Source organism: Odontesthes bonariensis, chromosome 5, assembly GCF_027942865.1.
Source record: "Odontesthes bonariensis isolate fOdoBon6 chromosome 5, fOdoBon6.hap1, whole genome shotgun sequence".
Classification (NCBI taxonomy): domain Eukaryota; kingdom Metazoa; phylum Chordata; class Actinopteri; order Atheriniformes; family Atherinopsidae; genus Odontesthes; species Odontesthes bonariensis.
Window position 1 is genome coordinate 31,710,822 of NC_134510.1, and position 19,985 is coordinate 31,730,806.

At 40.8% G+C, this 19,985-nt stretch overlaps 1 protein-coding gene across 9 annotated transcripts in view; it reads right to left on the reverse strand.

The window, feature by feature from the left end:
- The window catches only part of mef2d (myocyte enhancer factor 2d), a 105,067-nt gene that overhangs the window by 68,039 nt on the left and 17,043 nt on the right, over window positions 1-19,985 (reverse strand). For 6 of the 9 annotated variants that reach the window (XM_075466102.1, XM_075466101.1, XM_075466095.1 and 3 more), the window contains exons 1-2: window positions 11,565-11,827; window positions 2,149-2,537 (exon numbers count right to left, since the gene is read on the reverse strand). In XM_075466102.1, coding sequence (XP_075322217.1) covers window positions 2,149-2,202 — 54 coding nt within the window. In that variant the 5' untranslated portion in view covers window positions 2,203-2,537; window positions 11,565-11,827. Of the gene's footprint in view, window positions 1-2,148; window positions 2,538-11,564; window positions 11,829-19,985 lie in introns of those variants that run through there. The other 3 variants (XM_075466100.1, XM_075466098.1, XM_075466097.1) reach the window with 2 other exon arrangements.

A 19,985-nucleotide genomic window follows, 5' to 3' on the forward strand; every position in this document is an offset into this window, starting at 1 on the left:
AGCACTTGGTTAAAGTAAGGCCTTAAAAGTACTTGGTTCAGGCTAGAAAAAAGCAGGGTTGTTTTGTCTGAAGTTACCAGAAAGAGTAAAACTTCCCAAAAACACAAGACATTTCTTAGTTCCACTTTGTTTGGAAGTTTGTCATTTCACGAGCCAATCCAAATTTAATCTCAAAAGTACATCACTTCACCTCCTCAGCTAAGCATCGGGATTTATTGTAATTCCACGGTTTTGTCAGAGACAGTCACTTTCTAAACTCTGCCCCCAAAACAATAGTGTTAAAAATAAGGGCTCAAAATAGGACTAGATGCACTGTGCTCTAACTAACGGGTATTTTGACTAAAGCCTGCCTCATACATCTCAATAAGACCTCAGAAAAACGAGTGAAAATATTAAAATTGGCATAATATGACACCTTTAAATTACACGGTAAAAAGCATATTACTGCAGAAAGATTGGTTGACATTATCTATGTTACCATAACGACATGTCTGGTGACATTTACATTGCCATATAGGGAAAAATTTCCCATCCAAAAGTGACACTTTGTGGATACCCTGTGCTTCTAAGGAATCATCTACATGTGACGAGTTGGAAGTGAGATCAGGTTGAAGAAAACCTTCTATATTATACAAGTCGAAACCCATGCAAAACACATCTACTGTTATTAATCTCCTGTGTTGCATTTAAATCCAGCTTGACGTTGGCTTCATACCAGCAGCATGGCAGGCTTGATGCATGTGCAAAAAGACATGATTTTAATTTCATCTCCTAAATTAGAGCGTGCACACTGACTGTTTAACACACGATTCAAATCACACTTAACCTCATATTAGCAACAACACATCTTCCCCAGTGGTGTCAGTGTGTAGGCAGCATGTCACAAACATTGAACAGATATTAGCTTACGTGTTATTATGACGTACATTTTTGGCAACTACATGTTAATAAAGGGGGATTTCTGGCCGCATTTGTATTGCAGTGATAGAAGAAACCCCGTTTGGGATATAATTATGTCAGTATGATGACAGAATTAAATGTCAGTTTTTCAGGTTTTTCTCTCCTTCCTTCATAGAGGTTTAAACTTTGGAACAAGTTGCCTTTAGATGTTAGGCAGGTTCTTTTCTCTTCTCATTTTTAAATCTCTTAGAATCCCAATTGTTTTCTTTCTCCTTTACCACAATGTGAGTTATTTCTAGTTGTTGTTTTACTTACTCTGCCGGGGATATTTATTTTTGCGTTTGTATGTCTGTGTATATCTGTGTTTTATGCAGGTTTGTAAATGTATATTTGATGTACTGTATAGCACTTTGGGTCAACCCTGTTGTTTTAAATGTGCTTTATAAATAAAGTTGGATTGTATTGGATTAAAAAGTCACGTGACTGTTTTCTGGTTAAAACTGAACAACGCTCCATCTTCACATTTTAAACATGTCAACTATGGATTACACCAAACTATATTCACGGCCATTACCAAAGGCAACAAATAAGTGAAGAGATTGCTCAAGCAGTGCGCAATTTCATTCAACAACAGTACATTCTGCTGTTGGACTATATCTTTGATTGTAATATATCAGAATATTAAACTCATATTCAAATCAATATTTCAATTATTAAACAGTTACAAATTACAGTAGATCATATTCTACTGTAAAAACTTTCAGCAGTCTAGAAACATTAAAAACAAACTTTTCGTGTTAACTGAGTATTTCAACTGAATTGAGACATGACACAATTCCACATTAGTCTGATGTATGGAGAGTGTGTTCTTTGAAACAGAAGAGTACATGGCATCCATATGGCAGAAGCTTTTCTCTAAAGTAGCTTGGATTTTTTTTCCCATGCATACAAAACCATCAGGAGCAATTTGGGTTAAAATTGTCTTTCTTAAGGACGTATCGGTACACAAACACAAGTGGCATGAAACTGAGCCACAAATCCCATAATTAACAGCAACCTGCCCCACTACAGAAGCTGAGGTTTTATAGTTACCCACACCTGTTATTTGTGACTTCAATTCCTTAATTCCTGCCCTGAAGGCTTCATTAAGTTGCTTCAAATTGTGAGATTATGATGCAGCTGTTAGCTGAGTTTAGTTAGAAGTTGTGACATATTCGGATAACGTTAGCCCATTTCACTGGGACTGACCTGTCTGTTGCGTTCGTCTGTGATCCTCTGAATCTGGATCTTTTTCCTCCCCATGGTTCTGGTGTTGCAGTGGGAGGAGCAGTGTGGGAGTGGCAACGGCTGAGGTCACGGATGGCGGATGTTGTATTTCTTCCTCTTTAAATGTTTAGTTGCCTTCACTTCGCCCTGCAGACTGACTCTGTTTGAAGCACCTGAGCAGAAAGGCTTTTACCACAATGCTTGAAAAAAAACTGAAAAATAAAAAAAAGTGGGAGGAGGAGGAGAGGAAAAATGGGGTTTTGAGTTCAGCACCCTCCTCAGATCATGGTCCCGTTTCAGAGGGGCAGGTCAACCACAATCAGGCTCCACTGAGATCTTCTGCCCTCCCCTTCACCTCAGCTGGGCAGCTCCTGGAAAACAAGGACATAGGCATTCATCAGACTGGGAGGGAGACTGAAAAGGGCAGAGAGAGGCTCTGTTTGTATACTGTGACCCAGTTTAGCTACTACAAATACTGTATTTGCCTTGGCCCAACATATATGAGAGAATAAATGACGCAGCAATGCATTTGAAGTGCCATCAAATCAGAGGCACATTTGGCTAAAACTAACAGGAGATTGGGGTAGGGTGGGCGGGGGGGGATCGCTACATGCAGAGCAAAAAGGCCTTGGGGGTCTGCGAGGAGGGAGGCTGTGCTGTGTCAGCTTCATTAGAGGCATCACCGCCACATCACTGATCTGCTGGTCGCCCACGGCAACCGGCTGCCCAGCCTGGGCCGCCTGACACGCCGAATGTGATTCCCAAACAAGAGGCACAACAAAAATGAGCCTCTGAGTTTGTGGATTCTACATATTTTCCATTTTCAAAACACTGCCATTATTTCTCTCCATAAGGCTGAGTCTGTGTTTAGCATAATGTGCACCAGTATGACAGACAACACTGTAAGGATGGGAATTTTATTCTTTGAACTATGCTGAGTTGATTTTCCAGACTCCCAGGGTAGATATCTGACATGCCAGTAAAGCAGGATGAGTGGGCAAATTTCCATAAGTGACTGACTATTCAAATCGAGGCTGGACAAATTATTATGCTTTTTTAACTTAACTGAGTGGTGACCTATTTCCAGGCAACAAGAGGAAATATGAAGAGTCTAAAAACATGTGCCATCCATCTAACTAACCGTGAAATTAGGGTGGTCTGAGATGCCTCTTGAGGAGTATGTTAAAATAAAAATAAAAAACATTTCAAAAGAACACGGTTTCTTCAAATTCACAAAAACTCATGAATGAATGAGATGCCAGAAACCTGGGAATAGCAACAGAGGCTAGGACTGTTTTAGGTCCTGTTCCTACTATTCGTGGTTCAGCTATAAAAATAGCTGTCTCTATATATACATACAGACTATGTGTACACACCACACTCAGATACACACGCGTACACTCACACACAGAGATACAGTGGTAGCCAAATGGCAGCATTACAGAGCTAAAGCATCTGGAAAGCCGTGAGTACAGACAAAACACCAGCTCCTCAGCGTTGTTTGAATTCCCTCTACCTGGGGGAGCAGCAGAAGAAGAACGCCCTCTATTTACATCCATTCTTATGAAACAAAGAGCTTAAAACTGTCTGTCATGTGACTGACATTCCTTTTGTGCTGCTTCACGGCATGCTCGTTTTGAGAAGATGCAATTGGCTTGGCTATGGCAATGAGTTGCTTATAAATTATGCACTGATGGGGAAGCATGGAAGGCGGTTGAAGGAAGAGGGTGTTATGAGTGTCATAATTGCTTTGTAAAAAGGCTTGATGGAGAACTGGAGGCTGCCCAAGACTGGTTCTTACAGGGAACATCTACAGTGAGCTGAATGTGTTGCATTACCAACATTTGTCAAAAGTAAGCTTCCAGCCCCTTCAGCTAAATAATTTTCCAAATATCCATCTTTAACTTCTCTGCTTTTGTTCATTTCTATCTTTGCCGCTACGATGGGCACAGATTTATTAGGAGAGTTCAATAAAGGAGCATGAACTCTCCCTGGATCATCTAATTAGTGTCACTAAAGAAAGAGCAGGTATTTCTAACATGCTGTGCATTCTTTCTTTTTTTTTCATTCAACTTCAAATGACGGTGCATGAATATGTGACATATTTTAACAAAATAATAACAAGGTGTGTGTGTTCATCTCACAGCCTTTGGTAGCCGCAGAGAGGGTGAAGGACTCGCTCCAGTTGTGGTGAAGTTCAAAAGCAGCAAACTGAGGGATTTGTCTTTAGGCTGTGGGCTGATCACACATGAAAAGGCTGCTTTATCTGCCTGGGGTGGTCAAGTCTCGACCTTTTACCCTTCATGCTGCTGCAGTTTGCTTCCCATGTCTGATGTCAGACAGAATTTCTGTTCTCACATGAGAGGCAGAGGGCCTGGAGTGTGTCTGCTGTCTCACTGAACAGGCGAGAGCGATAGAGAGGCTCTGGACATTGAAAAGATAAACACTGATTATTAGGAATCCACAATGGACCCAAATTAACACCCTGGGGAACACCCAAGTGCATTAAGAAAGGTTTTTTCACAAGAGGTGTTGAAAAGTGTTTTATTTACCTATTTATTCCTAGATTTGAGAAAGTTAGAGTTTAAAACAAACTGAAGGGAAGGAAAGCAGAGTGTTTGAGAAATTTGCAGAGACACAAAAATACAACTCCTTCAATTTAACAGTACATGGCCTTGAACATTTTGGGCTGTCAAAACTTAATAAAAAAATTAAACATCTTTGTAGATAAACCGTGTAAACTGGAAGCTTATAAAGCTCTGTGAAGCTGCTTCTCCATCTCATGCATGATGTTTTCATGCACATTTGTATCAAAACAGCAGAAACAGTTTCAACTGTTTCTTTAAAAAAATATTTAAATAAGGGCTGGCTCCTTTCTCTTTAGACATCCAATATTGTTCATAGCACCTAACAGTGCAAATAATGGTTTAATCTACCAAAAGTACATTAAGCTTGTGATTAGAGAGGCCATATTGGGTCATGGCCTAGGAACAGCCTGCAATCGAGATTAATTCATAAAAGAACAGTTAGGAAGCGTTTAATCACATGTTTATCCCCGACATCTGTTACTGAGGTTTTAAACATTTCAAAGCTTCAATTTCTATAATGTGGGTAGAAAGGCACGGGCTGAGATGGCAACATTAAACATATATGCATGAGGAAAAAGTAGGAAGTTTTGTATAACAACATGCTCCAGAGTTTTGCATAGCTGCATCTGGACTTCTTCATGTACTGTAACTGCTGTCATCTACAGTTGGACATAAAGAAGTTTCTTCCAAGCGACAGGACCATCAGGGGTTAAGTGATTTGCCAAAGGGCATGTCAGACAGTTTTTCCCAGCAAGTCTTGGTTTATGAACTACTGACCTTCCCACTGACAACCTGCTTGGCTGTCCCCCAGGCTGAAGCTGCCCTCGATATTACCGATACATTGCCACCAATGTTTCTGCTACAGGCTGAATGTGTCAGAACCTGCAGGCATGGAGCGTAGGGCTGTGACTGAGTCATGACACACAAAAAACAAGCCACTTACATGGCTCAAAATACAGTGAGGAAACCGGGTGTTTCGGCTAGACATGCTCCATGTCAGTAGGGTATTCTGCTGGCTTTTGGGGCTGGCAGTGGGGGTGATGTAATCAGCTAATGATAAAGCCCTGTGTGTAAGACACTAAAGTCTGACAGGTAAAATGCAATGTTTCAGATTGTAATGAGTGATAATCAAAGAAGAGCAAAACGCAAGACAGGATACAATTTTAATTGAAATTAGTAGAAGATGTTTCAAAATTTGCAGAAATGTGCTCTTGGTGGTTTATTTTGCAAAGGACAGACAACTCTCCCTGGATTGCTTCATCTTAAGGGGAGCATTATCAGTATGGCCCTATGATGACTCTAATAAAACACAGAAGCATCAATTCATTAGTCAGACCTCAGTCTTGTGTGATCAATTTGTTCATGTGTGTGTATGTGTGTCCGCATCTTCCTGCATGTCCATCCCTTGCTGCTCTGGCCTGCCATGTGTGAGTGGAGCAACCTGGAGCACAGAGATAACAGTCAGCAGAAGGGGGATGAAGTCGAGGGGAGGTAGGGTGGTGGTGGTACTGATGGTTCAGGGATGCTGGAGCCATGCCAGAGGACTACTGAGAAGGAATCGCTTTTACCCCCTCAGCAGTGAGCACCAACATCTGCCAAAGCTGACCACAACCAACGCCACTGCATGGTGCCCTAAACTGACCTAGATGAATCAGGTTCTCTACTTCTTAATCAAAACAAACCCTGCCAGTGTCATGGCACATTACACAAAACTACATATTCCAGTAGAATTCAGTCGTAAAGAGAAGATTTAAAAACAATATAGCTAGTAATAACGCTCAAAGTGTAATGTCCCTGACACTGTTTGTTCAAAAGAAATTACTGAAGCATCGAACTCTCTCATTTGCAAGAAAATGCAATCATTATGGCTGCTGAAAATGTCTTTTTCAGACAACAGCCATCAGCATTTAGGTGAGAAACACATTTTAGAACATTGAACTTTTGGTGAATTTGGAATATAATTATTGAAATACTGCGAATAATCATTAATATTTTTTTATTCATGTAGAATTGTAAACCAAAAAAATATTACAATCTGATATAATTTAATTTTGAACTTGTGAGGGATAAAATCATGCATCTTCCATGTGAATAATTTCTGGATGAAATAGACTATCTAAAGACATACTGAAACATGATAGCTACGTTCCATTTGTTTCTAACAATTGCTTACTATAAAGGCATGAAAGATTATTCAAGAATGTCTGTTAAAAATGTACATGGCAGTCAAACGTAAGTTGGGCAAAAGTCCCCAATTAGTGAAAGAGATTGTATGACACGATACAGCTCATAATAAACAATCATGATAGCTGTCAATGAAATATATGAAACATTTTCATATCAGTTTGCAGGCCCTGCTGGAAAAATATCACAGAAGCTGCCTCACGATCAGGAGGAGTTCAGAGCTTCAAGTTTCAAGAAAAGGGCAGAGTGCCTGGATGGAGCTGCTGGAGTCATGACCTCTGCAGCAGGTTGTGAAAATGACTGATCTGTCCCTCAGTTTGAAGTCGGAAAGATCAATATTTCACCAACATTTATTCATCACTCACTGTTAAATCAAACAGACTTGACATGATAGACAAAACACAAGATGACAAATGATGCCATCAGATGCTCCACACAACTTCACACTAAATCAAATCAGCAGGAGTCGGATGCTTCTGTATGTTCCAAGTTTCATTTGACCAGAAACAGAAAAGCTGAAGAAAACCAGAAGAGTGACCGTCATGAATCTACTTTTTGACATTTCTTTTTGCCTGTTCCTCAAAGGTCTTCCAACTTTTAGAGCCTGCTTCAACAAGTTCCCTGAATGCCCTTACTGCCGTGTCTACACACATTAATATTGGTCATTTCAATAATTCATACACAGCTCCCCAGCTTCAATATGCAATTATGAAAAATATTTTGAGTCTAGGAGAGAGAGGAGAAGTGTAATGACTTTGCACCTGAATGGGACACAGAAAGGACCACAGCTCAGGTTGAGGTTAAAGGGTAGGGGGGAGGTTGGTTAGTAACTGGGCCGCTGAAAATCCCTCATCTGACCCAGGGAGGCTCGGTTTGCAGCCCAACCTTGAGGGTGTTCTGCCAGCACCAGCTGTGTGATATTTACAGCCTGTTGCCTCATGTTCCCGGGCAACCATTGGACACAGCACCCACCATTCTGAAGCTTCAGGTCACCAAGCAGGCATCTTTGCAATATCAACAAAACCCTATGGCTGAATATATGAGCAGAGCTTCAGCAGGTGGAGAGAAGGGAGGGCGCTGTAACAAATAGTGGAGGAAGGAGCTGCTGGCCTTATATCTGAGGCCTAGCTTGTGATTATGGTGGTGCCTGTGCATCTAGGTTGCCAACCCTGGCAGAGAAACACGATTCCCCCCCCCCCGTGTTTCTGACCAATCACGAGTGAGACTTTGGGGAGGTGGGGGAGAAAGGAGCGCCGATGCACTGCAAGGGCAGCACTTCAGAGGTGGTGGTGGTTTGGGGGGAGGGATGAGATGGAACGGGAGGGGTGGTAACGAGATCTGTGCCTCTTGGCTCGTGAATCACGCCCGCGCTGCCGGGGCGCTATCAATACAACAGTCTGCCTGAGCACGTACACACACACTTCCAAACTAAAGACAAACAACGACACACACATACAAAGGAAAACACACACCTACGCACATAGCACGGGGTGCCCTTTCTGTCACTGATCTACTGTTTGCGCTCATGGCCTCAGGCATGAATATAGCAAAAATACTTTGATAATAACCACAGTACACCCATGGATGCGAGTGCATATGCACAAACACAAGTGTGCCTTTTGTCCAGAGGTTTAGAAAACATGTGGAGCAAAGAAGATTCGTTGGCTGGCCACATGATACGTTTAATGCGGCTAGTTTTTTGTTTCTGAGACTCGTTACTGCTTTACTAGCATTGACTATGTGGTTTGACCTGTCAGGTTACATCACAGCCAAAAGTGAACGCACATAACACGTTCACTAACAAGTCACACCCATCCTTAAAAGAGGGGAGCTGATTGGAGGAGCAAGGGGAACAATGAAAGGGAAAGTTTTCACAGGAAACTTGTACAATAAATATATGAAAAAGACAAGTCCATGAGGACTGAAACCACATCGATTGGTATTTTTCTTTTCTTTTTTTTTTGTTCAGCAGATTGTCAAAAACATAGTCAATTAACATAGTCAATATGAACATATTCACAATGAGGTAGCTATATCTCAACAGGACGAGAGGTTGTCTTTTGAGCAGAAGGTCACCAGTTCGATCACCAACCTCTCCAGTCTACACGTCGAAGCGTCCTCGGGCAAGACACGGAACCCCACATTGCCTCTCAAGGTGTGCCTCACTTGTAATTCACTTTGGATAAAATAGTCTGCTATTTCAAAGTGCTGACATAAAATAATCAGTAAGCAGTAGAAAATCTGAGGCACCCTCTAATTGTGGGAACTGGTATCCCTACATATGATGAATCTATGTATGGAGTGAACAAATAATACACAAATTCTGTTGCATCAGGTTTTTATAGTTTAATTTTCAGGAGATTAAGTGAACTCTTCAGCATCATCATAAGCAGAAAAAGATAGGTCCAAATGAGAACAGGATGATGTTTTTAACTATTCAGGAGGCAGTTAATGCTCGGAGGTAGACGTGCGTTCTGACAGATCATCCAGTGAAAGATCACAAGTTTAAGGGCTGTTTGTTGAGTTACCACAAGTTGTTATTTAAAAAATGATCTGAATATTGATTATTCTTTTTAGATCAAATATGTCAAATTAGTTAAACGTGTCATTTTCCAGGTGGACGAAACCACCTCGATGTGGACATTTTTATTTTGTGGATTTTTTTTTTGTTTTTTGACAGTACATTCAATATCGTCAACCAAAGAAAGCTCTCTCTGATTCTGTCTACTGTTTTATAACTTCTTTGTCATAAACAAAATAATGATGAGTAATGACAAGTAAATAATGAAAATGATAATAATAACTAAAAAAATAATGACTCAATCACATTAAATGCGTCATTTAAAAATGGGTTGCTCCAACATAGATGGTATCCCGCGAAGTTAAAATTCTTCTGAGTGCTACTTAATGCTCGTCTGTTGTTTATGTCAGATAAGATCATCAATAACCTTGGCGATCCTTTTCTTTAAGACAAACAGTGCGGTGCTGCTGATGGTTAACAGGTTTCCTCCCTCACGGTTTTTCCCATCACCTTAAATCTACTGTGGTACAGCAACAAAAGGTCTGTGACAAACAGAAATGCCCTCTAGACAAAACACTAATGACATCAGTGTGACACTTGAGGAAAAAGGGTGTGGACACCCGTACGAAGATTTACCTATACCAACCAAACAAGTTCTATCAGAGAGCCTTCCAACAAAAGCCAGACATGCACGATCAAGACAGCGGACAGAAACTTAAATAGAGCCGTTTATCTCAAGTGCTATCAGGTTTATTTTCATGAATGCAGGTGAATGGGCGGAGAAATTCTGTTGGCCCCGCTTCAACTAACCTAAAAAATTATCGTGTCCACCAAAAATGCTTTGTGCACTTTATCCATGATTAACAATTAACTATGGGCACTGCAAGTATGCTGAAGGCATTTAACATAAATAAACATTCCACACAAAATATTGCAGTTGTGTGTGTGTGTATGTGGCAAACTGTGACTGTGTATATATGTGATCATTAGGCAGCATGAGGTCTAACAGAGAGACATCTTTCAGTATGACCACAGAGGAACCAGTCTGAGTGGCTTTGTTGTCAAGATTCAAAACAAGGATCAAGCAGCTACTTGGAGATCTACAAGTCTGTCCATTCTACTTCAGAGAGGTCTAAAAATGCAGCAGGAAACAAGGCAAGAAACCAAAGCATGTTAGAAAAGAAAACTTGTTATCTGTCATCACCCCCCGACTGAAAAAGCTGGCTTCAAAGAAGCACCCAACATTACAGCAGGACACAGAAATCAAGATAATCGACAACACAGAGGCAGATCAATCCTTTCTATTTCAAACGAAAGTAAACGCGTTATCTGCTGAGCGCAAATGGAATATTTCTTGGAGACTGTACCAAAATAAACAACTTCCTGCTATTTGAGTGACATAGTCTCGAAAGCAAACATATAACTAAAGCAATCATCAAGGTCAAAGAATATCGTCTATTATGCATCTTCAAAGTGACATACTTGTGCACAATTTAAGAATCCATGGTAGTTTCAACAGGTGTCAAGGGCATAATTACAGCCACTCGGCACACTAATGGTCAGCTAAGCTTTCAATTCAGGAAAGAAAAGGAACAGGTGGCGTGTTATGGGCTGCACAGGAACACAAGTCACCATAAGTCACCATAAATCAACACAACAGCACCTTTCTGCTCTTGATCCTCTCTCCATGGATTTGGGTTAGAGGGAGGTGTCAGCTCGGCGGCTGATGACGTACAACAGGCCACACAGTCAGTCCCCTCGCTATCTACCTCATAAAGTCGTCAGTGGTGCCAGCAATGCACCCAAATGATGGCTTCCTGGACTGATTAGAGATGTAGAAATGCTTTAGATGTATCTATGTCACTGTTCCTTGAAAACATTAGCTAAATTCAAGCAGAAAGTTGATTCCAGTTGAATGATTGTTGTCAGTGTTCTCATTGCCTGTCTTGGTTAAAACCGCCACCAGTTGTGACATTTTCCCTTCGAGTAACTGCGTTGCTTAAATGATTTTAAATGACTCAAGAGTTTGTGTCAGTTCAAAACAATTACATCGATGGAAACACACACATGCCGAGAGCTGCCATGTTCCAATCGCTCACTCTTACCGTCAGAGATTAGAGGTGCTGTGACAGAACAGAGTAAAAAGTCTGGTTTGGTTTCTGGACTGAAAACAGTTAATTTAAAAAAAAGAAAAAGAAAAAGAAAAAAAAAACTCCAATATGAGATAGTCCAAGTCAAAGATCACAGGAGGTCCTGAAAAGAAAGAGGGTCCGACTCCGAGCAGCACATGTGCCACTCTACCGTCGACTGCTGAGGTGACAACTGTTGGTGGAACGCCTCGCTCTGGACGCCCCAAATTGCCCCTCTGACTGCACACCCCACGCCACCATCCAGGCCCCCTCCTTTGCTGTTGCTGCTTCTTGTCACCCCCCTCCCTACCATTCCTCAGAGTCACACAGTACATTCATCTCCTCCCTCCTCATCTGTAAACCCCTCCCAGGTCACCCTTTGCCCTAATATGCCTTCAGCAACTGCTACCAATTCATCAGTGTCCATGTTGGCTACTGAGGAGCTTGTTGATCAGCTCTTTAAAGGAATATTCCACCTGTTTACTTCAAGTCATGTATTCTTTAGAACTGAAAATGATAATGATTTCCATTATGAACAAATATTTTAGACTTTTTAAATCAATCAGTTTATGAGTTCACACAACCTAAAGAAACTTATTACACAATTCAAAATAAGACATATTTATGATATTATATGTGTTCTATATAAGAAAAGGCAGACTTGATTTTCAAATTGGGATCAACTGATCAAATGGTAATCAACCCCTAAGTAATGCTGATAACTGATGACTGATTTAAACAATTTTTTCCAAGCGAGATGTAGCTTCTGACATGGTAACTATTTGGTACTTTTCTCCGTTTGTTTTGGTTTTGGACTGTTGGTTAGACAGAAACAGGAACTTTGAAGAAACGCGTATGCATTTCTGTGTGGAACGAGAATGAGGGAGTCACTATCTGCCTAGCTGAGTGTGTCATATCCTCACTCCACACCAATCTGTCGCCCATGTACATGTGTGCGTATACATCTTCCATTTGGATCATAAGCTGCTGGCAGCAGGATGGCAGCTGCTTACATACCTTTTGTTTCACTGGACCCTTAAAGCCCCCCCCCCCCCCCCACACACACACACACACACACATATTTACTTACATGCTCAGCTGTCGGAGAGTTCAACACACTGGCGATGTCTCGTGCCATTCAGCCAAAAATTTTCAACATTCAATTTTAAAATGACCACACTGCTGTCAAACTTCAACAGCTACACTACTCCATTTCCACCTCCCTGTCAGCTCCAATGAAGTCGGCTGCTGACACTTCTGATCTGATGAAATGTCCAAAGCTGTGGAGATCAAAAGTAACCCTGATGGATCTAAACTTTTTGAGATACCATTAGATGACCGCAGATAGGACTGTAAAAGGAGAAAATGGCTCTATGTGACCGTTTGTGACTGCAGCTCTGCTTCCCAAGAAATGAATCTCAGCCTGAGCCCTTTCATGACCTTGAAATCTCTGAGGGGGCCTGGAGGGTGTGGGAAATGGGAGGCCAGGAGTCTGTTAAACAGTTGTGTCATTTAGTTTCCATACAACACAGCGAATGAATGTATGGGTGCAGACACGTATGTGCCCAGAGCCTTGCTGGTTAAACATAGTGAGAAAATTCTGAAGGCTAATTTCATTTTAAAGCATAAACTTATATGGACAAAACAGTGAGGGTAGAGCAGGACAAATCATCTGTCTGAAGCAGAAAATCTGTCCATGGATGGAAAAAATATACAACTCCATTAAATCCAATGGTCAGAGAATTGAGGACAAAATCCCTTCCATCGGAAACAAGAGTGCTAAAATGGTCTTATCTTTCTACCCCTTCTCCAGGTTTTTCCCCCCTGCTTGCCATCCACATTTGTCATCCATGCGCTCGACTGCCTGGGGCCCACTATGTTGAACACACGGTCTTGGCCAGAAGCCTAAAATGGGGATCTATGAGGCTACCTCCGCTCTTCCTGACACAAACGCAAGCGTTGGCCAAGACTGTGTTGCGTTAGATACATGTGGTGGGGATCCGGCACTGAGAAGAGGTGGGGGAGGCACAAACACTGAGCAAAAGGATATCTATTCTCTCTTCTTAACAGAGCTGTGAGAGGAAGCAGCTCCTTTGCCCACAGGCAAGTGTATTTATGTTGAAAGGAATCACAAAAGCATATAAGCTAGAGCTCTTGCAGTGATAAACATCCATCCGTGTAACTGCAAATCCTTAAGAACAGTTGTGGAAAAGGCAAAAGGATTATTTTTGTGTGCAAATCCATGTGAAAGGTGTGCCACCTCAGAGATGTGCCATGACAAAGAAAAACTCAAGAGATTTTGTTGAAGACAAGCTTATTTAGTACATTGTCTTTGTACCAAATGACAAATAACTTAGTGAATAAACATGATACGCTTTCAAGGAATTGACAGTGAATGTAGTGATTATGTAAATCTGCCTCCCTGGCTAGGATGGAGTAAATTAAAAAAGAAAAAATGACAAAGCTTTTCTCTGCTGTGGTACCTCAGTGAGCTTTTTTCTTGAGTGTGACCTACATTATTTAGGAATTCTCCAGATTTTTGTCAGTCTCTTAACAAACCTGACAGTATAAAAATGTTAAACAGACAAACATGTCACAGAAAATACATCCACACACAACAAGGGTGTTTCATTACGATTTCCCAGCATCAGAAGAGTATCTCAGTTTTACTTCACTTCATGTTACAAATCTAATGACTTTATATCTATATATATATATAGATATATAGATAGATATATACATATATAAATACAGACATATCTATATCTATATATACACATATCTATATATGTATCTATAGATACAAATATCTAAGATTACAAGAACTTAGGGGTAGAAGTTTGTTGTTAATGCTGGCAACACAAAGTCGAAGGATCCCATATTAGATGGTATGCAACACTGGCTACGGAGCTGGTCAGGTCTGCAGTTATGCTAGGCACACAGTCTATGTGCCATGCTTTGGGTTTCCATTCAACACCACATCCGTGTGTGTGCTTTGTTTGCTGCAGTCACATTTTGAGATTTGGCTGATATGATAAACATGTTTTTTTAACAGGAGCCACAAAGTGGTCCAATAATAGACCAATACTATGGTTGTTGGTTAACTGCAGCAAATTAATCTATATTTTCTACAAACTACTTTCTCAAGTTGGCATTCGTAGCTGGTAGATAAAGCTGAGCTGTAGGGTGTTTACTTTTGTTTACGATTTTCTAACAATATCAAATTACTTGCGTCTTTTTTTTCTTTGATATATTAATAACTTGAAACCATTAAAATCATCTAACCCAAATTATCTGCTTAAAATCAATATGATCACCATGAATATCCTTCCACAGCACTGAGGAGCATTGTGCTCGTCTCTGTCTTGTCTAGTCTTAGGAAATTTGGTATCTCCCAGCCCCTAAAGCTGTCACAAGTAAAGGCTAAAGGTCAAGAGCAGCAAGACGAGCCCAAACAGACGCAGCAACCTGTTCCCTTCAACTGTCTGCTTCACTCCGCTGGCACCACAAAGGCTCCAGCTCCTGTCCACCCCCCTGAAAAAGCTCCAAGGCTTTTTGCTTTTCCAGGCCGTCACTGGCTGCTCGTCCTTCTCTCATGTTTCTCAAAACGCTAAATTCGTTGATACCAAATCTTTATGATTTAAGTGTGATTAAGGTGAAACAAGTGAAGCAACACCGACTTCATAAACAAACCCAGTCACTTTAGACTGAACGGATGTCCTCCTGTGTATAGTATACCTTTTCAATGTGAAAGTTTAGTAGTAAGCCTTTCTGTCTCATTGCCAAGAGAGGTAAAGTAAAACAGGAGCTTGCTGCGTTCTGTTAATTAATCCTCTGTGCTTAGTCCTACATCATATTTTAATCTATCAAGCAAATTAAAGCTATAAATCACTCAACACCTGTGACTCCCACGCCAGCACGATCGGCTGGAGAGTTGAGAGACAGTACACCTTACGCTTACACCCTGAAAAATAAGAGCAGATGTCTGGAATTAAATGTTCATCAATGTTCATTTCTAATAGCAGTCTACATTCAGAATTTCTAAGCAGGAAAATCCTCCTTTAAATAATAATTTTATGTGACAGGACGCCTTAATTAAATCTAAAGCTCCGAGTCTCAAACCTGGTGATCAATACAAGTGGCTGCTCTGTGATTTGGGACTTTACACCTATTATACTTCTGCAATCACTGTGTTGTTGTGGATATAAGCATCAGCTGAGTGAACAGGTTTGTTAGAAACACTTAGGGAAAACTCCACTTAGGGCCCAAACCGATGCCAGCTTGTTGGACACAGACACTAGAATGGAAAAGTAGACCGTATACTAAAAAATAAGACAAATTCATCTTGTTAAAATAACCTGCAAATAAACTGTTGGAGGTGTCTAAAGTGTCGCTTAGCTTCTTGCCAAAATACAGAGGACTGTTTTTATGCAACTCTTTGACTGAGACTGAAAATGCGCTAGCCTTTGCCAATATGGCAAAGATGTGCTCTTTGGCCCCAGCAGCTGCAGAAACAAACAATCGGAACTTAGCGGGAGGAATTAAGACTGACTTCCCAAATGCAACATTTAGCTCTAACAATGACAGAAAAAGTTGCACAAGAGCATGTACACATACAGTATTTCTCCTAAATGAACCGATCCAAGAATCCTCAGTAGTGGTTTCAGAATTGTTTTTAAATCACAATATCAAAATATAATGAAAGTATTGTTTTTATTTTTTAAAAAGAGGCTCAGCAACCTATCACAGCCAAAGAAGAAGCTGTTTTCAAGCTGCAACCACTTTAAAAGGAACAGTGCGTGTGCCAGCCGTAACAGGCATGTGATCTGAACTGACGCCATCATCTGTGAGGTCACAAATCAAGCACAATAGCCTTTGAAGTTACTGCTTTGCTGCAGGGCCTACTGAGGCATCAGTGGAACCCTAACCCTGATTAACAGAGCAGTGTTCCACCCCCCAAACTGAGGCCACCCCTGATCAGAATGTTCTCAAACTCAATACTAAGCTAATTTGGGTACCCAGCAAAACACCTGTTTGAAGTAGACTGGACGAACACTTAATTTCACACGGTACATCTCACAAGTACCACGGTTTAAAGCGCAGCTTTTTCCATCCGACCCCCCGTCATTTCTTTTTACAGACTTTGTGTGGCTTGTTAAACGTTGAGACGTTGAGCTGTGATGTGGAAAGGCTTATACAAGTTGTATTTTATTTATGCCACTTGTAGGGACTTTACAGCGGGAAATTATGGGTAGAATTTCATGGCTATGAACAGTAAGTGTGGAAAATAGATACTGTGTTGCTATGGTTACTTGTAGTTTAATACACACATTTTTAAATGTTTGTAAATCATTAATACACGTCCTGTTGTAACAGCTATTTTAAACATGTTAGGACCCTCACAGTGGGGTCTTAAGATAAACAAGAGAGCTCATGAGATTAACTAAATAGATCAGAAACAACCGACTTTTCTTTTTTTAATTTAGTTTTTACTACAGTGTATTTTCATCTCTTCACTCTTCTCAAAACTTTTTATTAAATACAGCTTTGTGGTCTGACTGTGGCATAAACACAAAGAAATCAAAGTAAAAAAAGCTGTGACCCAGTCTGTGATATTATTCAAATACACAAAAAAAAAAGCTTACAGGGGAAAAGGAGTGTTTTTTGTAAACAAGATAGAAAATATTCCAATTCCAGACAATTCCAATCAAATAATTAAGAGTCAATTGAGAGTAAATTACGAAACACATTTGATTTTATAGCACATTATATTTTCTTTAACTGAATCACGGTCTACTCGGCCTGATGATAGTGGCCATGAGTCAAACCTTCTGCAAAAAATCAAATGCAAAAGTTTCTGTAAAAATGACCAGAAAATCTCATTAATCATCTTAAAAATTTTTTTCTATGTACAAATAGTCTCCTTAGTGCCAATTACTGATAAGTACTCTCAAATAAGCTGCAAGTTTCGTGGTATTTTCACATTCATATATTCCCTGAATAAAACAGTTATTTTGATCATTCCAATTAGTCACATTCTACCTTACAAAGGCACCAATAAAGGGTGAGTAAACTATAATAATTGACCTGGAGGCCAGTGAACTCTATACCAGAGTTTAAGCAGTTATTTTATCACATCTTTGTCTACTAAATACTGACTGAACAATTTTCAAATGGAGAAAGATGGCAGTCGAGGTGGACATGACAAAGACACAAAGGTATCTACATGAGGAACAATCCTTGTTGAGCATCGCACCAAAATAGGGTAAAAAATGTTTCCATCACTTGTGTTGGAGCTCATAAAGCATGCAGAGTAATTTGAGCAGGACATAAATGCAGATTGTACCCTTTCCCACTGAGGATGAAAGCCGGATGTTATTGAGAGTCAGTGGGTTCTTGTCCACAGTGAAAGGCACAATGTAGTATTATATTTTTGAGACAGAGAGACTCCAGCATTGACAGTGAAACATTTTAAACGGCACTCAACCTTGATCACAAATACATTAAACTTGCTACTTGGCATGAAAAATAGACTAAAGCATGTAACAGCATTCTTGACATTTTCCATGTTCTGTCTGTTTACTCTTCAAGCTCTTAGTGTGTTGGTTTCATCTTCTCAGAACTGAGTTGTTGATCCGAGTCTGATGAGCAGAAAAGAGGCAGAAGTGAGACCAGACCATCATCTTGCTGGATGTGGGCATGAGGAGCCGTGTTGTGCACGAACAAATCCCCAAAGGCAACAAGGCGTTTGATGTGCAATGGGGCAATGAGGCCCACACAGAACCAGCCCTCCCCTCCAACTTCTAGAAGCTCCCTGACTTTGACTAACACACACACACACACAAACACACACACACACACTTCTCCTCAGAAACAGCTGACGTTTTAACAGGCTTACAACAGCTGACAGGCTACAGGTGGGGCAGAGGGGACCCTTCATAAGCCCTCCAGGCCTCCTCCTCCTTTTAGTGCCCAGCTAATAATTCCTCTCTGCAATCCACACACACAAACACGCACACACACCTGTTGTGACTCCAGAGGAATTGTCCTCTGTTGAAAGCTTTCCTTCATACTGCATCACCCGACAACTCACACATATACTCCGTCTCCCCTTCCATGCATTAAAGCGGGGCTTTATGATACTCGCATATGTGTTTGAGTGGCTGAAGCCTGCGTATGCTGCGATCGACTGTAACAACAGATGCTACCGTAGACCAGAGCTACTTGCTAAAAGCACTAAGCTTCTTTGCTTAGCTTCAGTGGAGCCGTTGCTGGCATTACAGCAGGCAGAAAACCATGCTGTCATTTTAATCCACAATCATTTTAACCTACAATACCCAGGTTTTCACTTCAATCACCGCTGTGTACAATCATAATCACAGTTTGACCGTATGTGGATCTTATAATCCTTAGGTCACGCCTATGTCAACAATAATCGACCTCCGAGTCGACTTCTTTTCATTATCTCATGGTTTTAATGCCTCCTGCATTGTTGAGAGAACGTTTTCCCGTTTTTTGCCACTCAGACACCGCAGCCGCACAATGAGATTTGTTCTTTGATGGAGACAGAAAGACTTCATCAAAGAAGTCTTATTCAAGAATTTGGAGATACGAGCAACGCTCATGAACATTCTCCTAATTCTTTTGTCAAACAAAGTTTTCGGCAAAGTGAATTGTGGTGAAATGCAAGTTATTTAGGACGAGGAGTATCCGTTTGTATAAAGGAGTAGAGCTGGGAAGAAGAGAGGGGATTTGAAAGCACAGCACTTCCTTTGATAGGATGAGCAGAACCATGGGGTGAAAGGGAGAATAAAAAACACATCACTGGATTATCTGTTTTTCCTGGGTGAGCAAAACAGTACAAAAAAGAAGTTTCCAGAACTTGTGAAGAGTTTTTAACCACATCTGTCTTTTTTCTGTTCCTTTATTATACTCATGGTACCACCAAGCGGCTTTGGAGGATCCTGTGTGTCGGAGCGCATTTTAGAGACCAAGAAATTAACCTCCGCTCCACTAAAATTGTGTGCCAAAGCTACTTTCTACCAAAGCTGCGTCAAGCTGCACCGAGCAGGGGAATCGAGCAGTAAGTTGGACACTGCGGTGAATGCAGCATGAAATGTATTTTTACGATTTAACTCCTGTGCAGATTCCAAATGGTATATCAAACCACTACATCATCATATCCAGAGGGGCTGGGTCCAAATAGTCTCCTGATATTAGGGTCATCAGTATTTTTACTTTTTTGGACTTCATTTCCCCTAAAATGTGTGAATACGTACCCTCTAAGCCCTGATTATACAACTAAGCATCTAACAACTCATTTTGAACAAACTGTGCAGTCAGTGGCAGATAGCGGGGAGTGGCACCATCATCCTTCTCTTCAGTGGAAGTTTAATA